Here is a 1,117-nt window from a genome sequence, read left to right as displayed (position 1 = left end):
CGGGTTCAGGCCCTGGGTTGGGAAGATCTCCTGGAGAAGGAAATGGCAACCCACTCCAGTATTCTTGCCTGGAAAATCGCAGAGTCGGACATGACTGAGCGACTTCACTTTCACTTTTAGTTAATAGTTGTATTTTCTTTGTGAAAATTGATCTTGCTGCCCACTTGTGAAGCATGTGCTTTTCTGTATACATATTATGTTTTGAAAAGTTTACTTAAAAATTATTCAACAGTAAAGTCATTCTATATGGTGGCACATGGTTGTCACTGCATTTCACCTTCAGACTCCATAGAGGCTCAAAGTCACCCTTGAATGGGAAGATACCTCCAGTGTGTGAAAGGATTCCATACGGTATCAGTTTATTATGGTTAACCTGATTCATCATTGGGCATGTTTTGGTCCAGCATTTGGGAGGTGGAGTCTGGTGGCTGTTGATCATTGTTCTCCTCCAAGCTGTGTCGGATCCCATATCCAAAGTATATGGCAAATCCTAGGAGGGAAATGAGATGATGAGAAAGAAAAGTAGGTGCTCTCCTCACTTAAAAATCCCATTAGCCCTCCTATTTCAGTGTCTGACACAGTTTCTGGGAGAGGTAGTAGGAAGACACTTGAGTTCAGTCACTCATTTTCCAAGGAAGGCACTTACCAATCACCATCCAACTGCCAAATAGGACCCAGGTCCCAGTGTTCATCTGCATCAACAAGTAGATGTTCACAAAGATGCTCACCAGTGGGAGGACAGGCAGAGCAGGCACCTGTGGGCAGAGTCAGTTCATCCCTGGACACACCCCAGATGTCTGAGAAGGAGACTGCACCCCATATGTGTCAGAAGACTCCCATTCTACTCAGCCTGTGTGTTCAGTGCCTACTGAGATTGTGTACATAAAGCACTGAGTGTGGATCAGGGAAGAGTCCAGTGGTTTTAGCAATTCCTGTCATTCCTGGTCCAGCGAAGGACGCTTAGACCGCAAAGGACGCAGACCTCCTTCACTCAAGGTGGACACTGTGGGCACATGAGGTCACCTACCTTGAAGTGAAGAGGAGTGGGGTCCTGGGGCTGCCTCCAGATGATGGCCATGACCCCAGTGATGAGCAGCAGCAGCAGCACAGCCACTGT

At 47.2% G+C, this 1,117-nt stretch overlaps 1 protein-coding gene across 1 annotated transcript in view; it reads right to left on the bottom strand.

Moving 5' to 3' along the window:
- Nucleotides 1–68: 68 nt before the first annotated feature.
- LOC105001763 (cationic amino acid transporter 3-like) overlaps nucleotides 69–1,117 on the bottom strand; it is a 6,713-nt gene continuing 5,664 nt past the window's right edge. The window contains exons 9-11 of the mRNA XM_010858140.1: nucleotides 1,028–1,113; nucleotides 647–755; nucleotides 69–490 (exon numbers count right to left, since the gene is read on the bottom strand). Coding sequence (XP_010856442.1) covers nucleotides 369–490; nucleotides 647–755; nucleotides 1,028–1,113 — 317 coding nt within the window. The 3' untranslated portion in view covers nucleotides 69–368. The remainder of the gene's footprint in view (nucleotides 491–646; nucleotides 756–1,027; nucleotides 1,114–1,117) is intronic.

The sequence above is a fragment of the Bison bison genome, unplaced genomic scaffold (genome assembly GCF_000754665.1).
Source record: "Bison bison bison isolate TAMUID 2011002044 unplaced genomic scaffold, Bison_UMD1.0 scf7180017855170, whole genome shotgun sequence".
NCBI lineage: Eukaryota > Metazoa > Chordata > Mammalia > Artiodactyla > Bovidae > Bison > Bison bison.
Note: the sequence above shows the minus strand (reverse complement) of the source record. Positions and strands in the feature narration are given on the sequence as shown.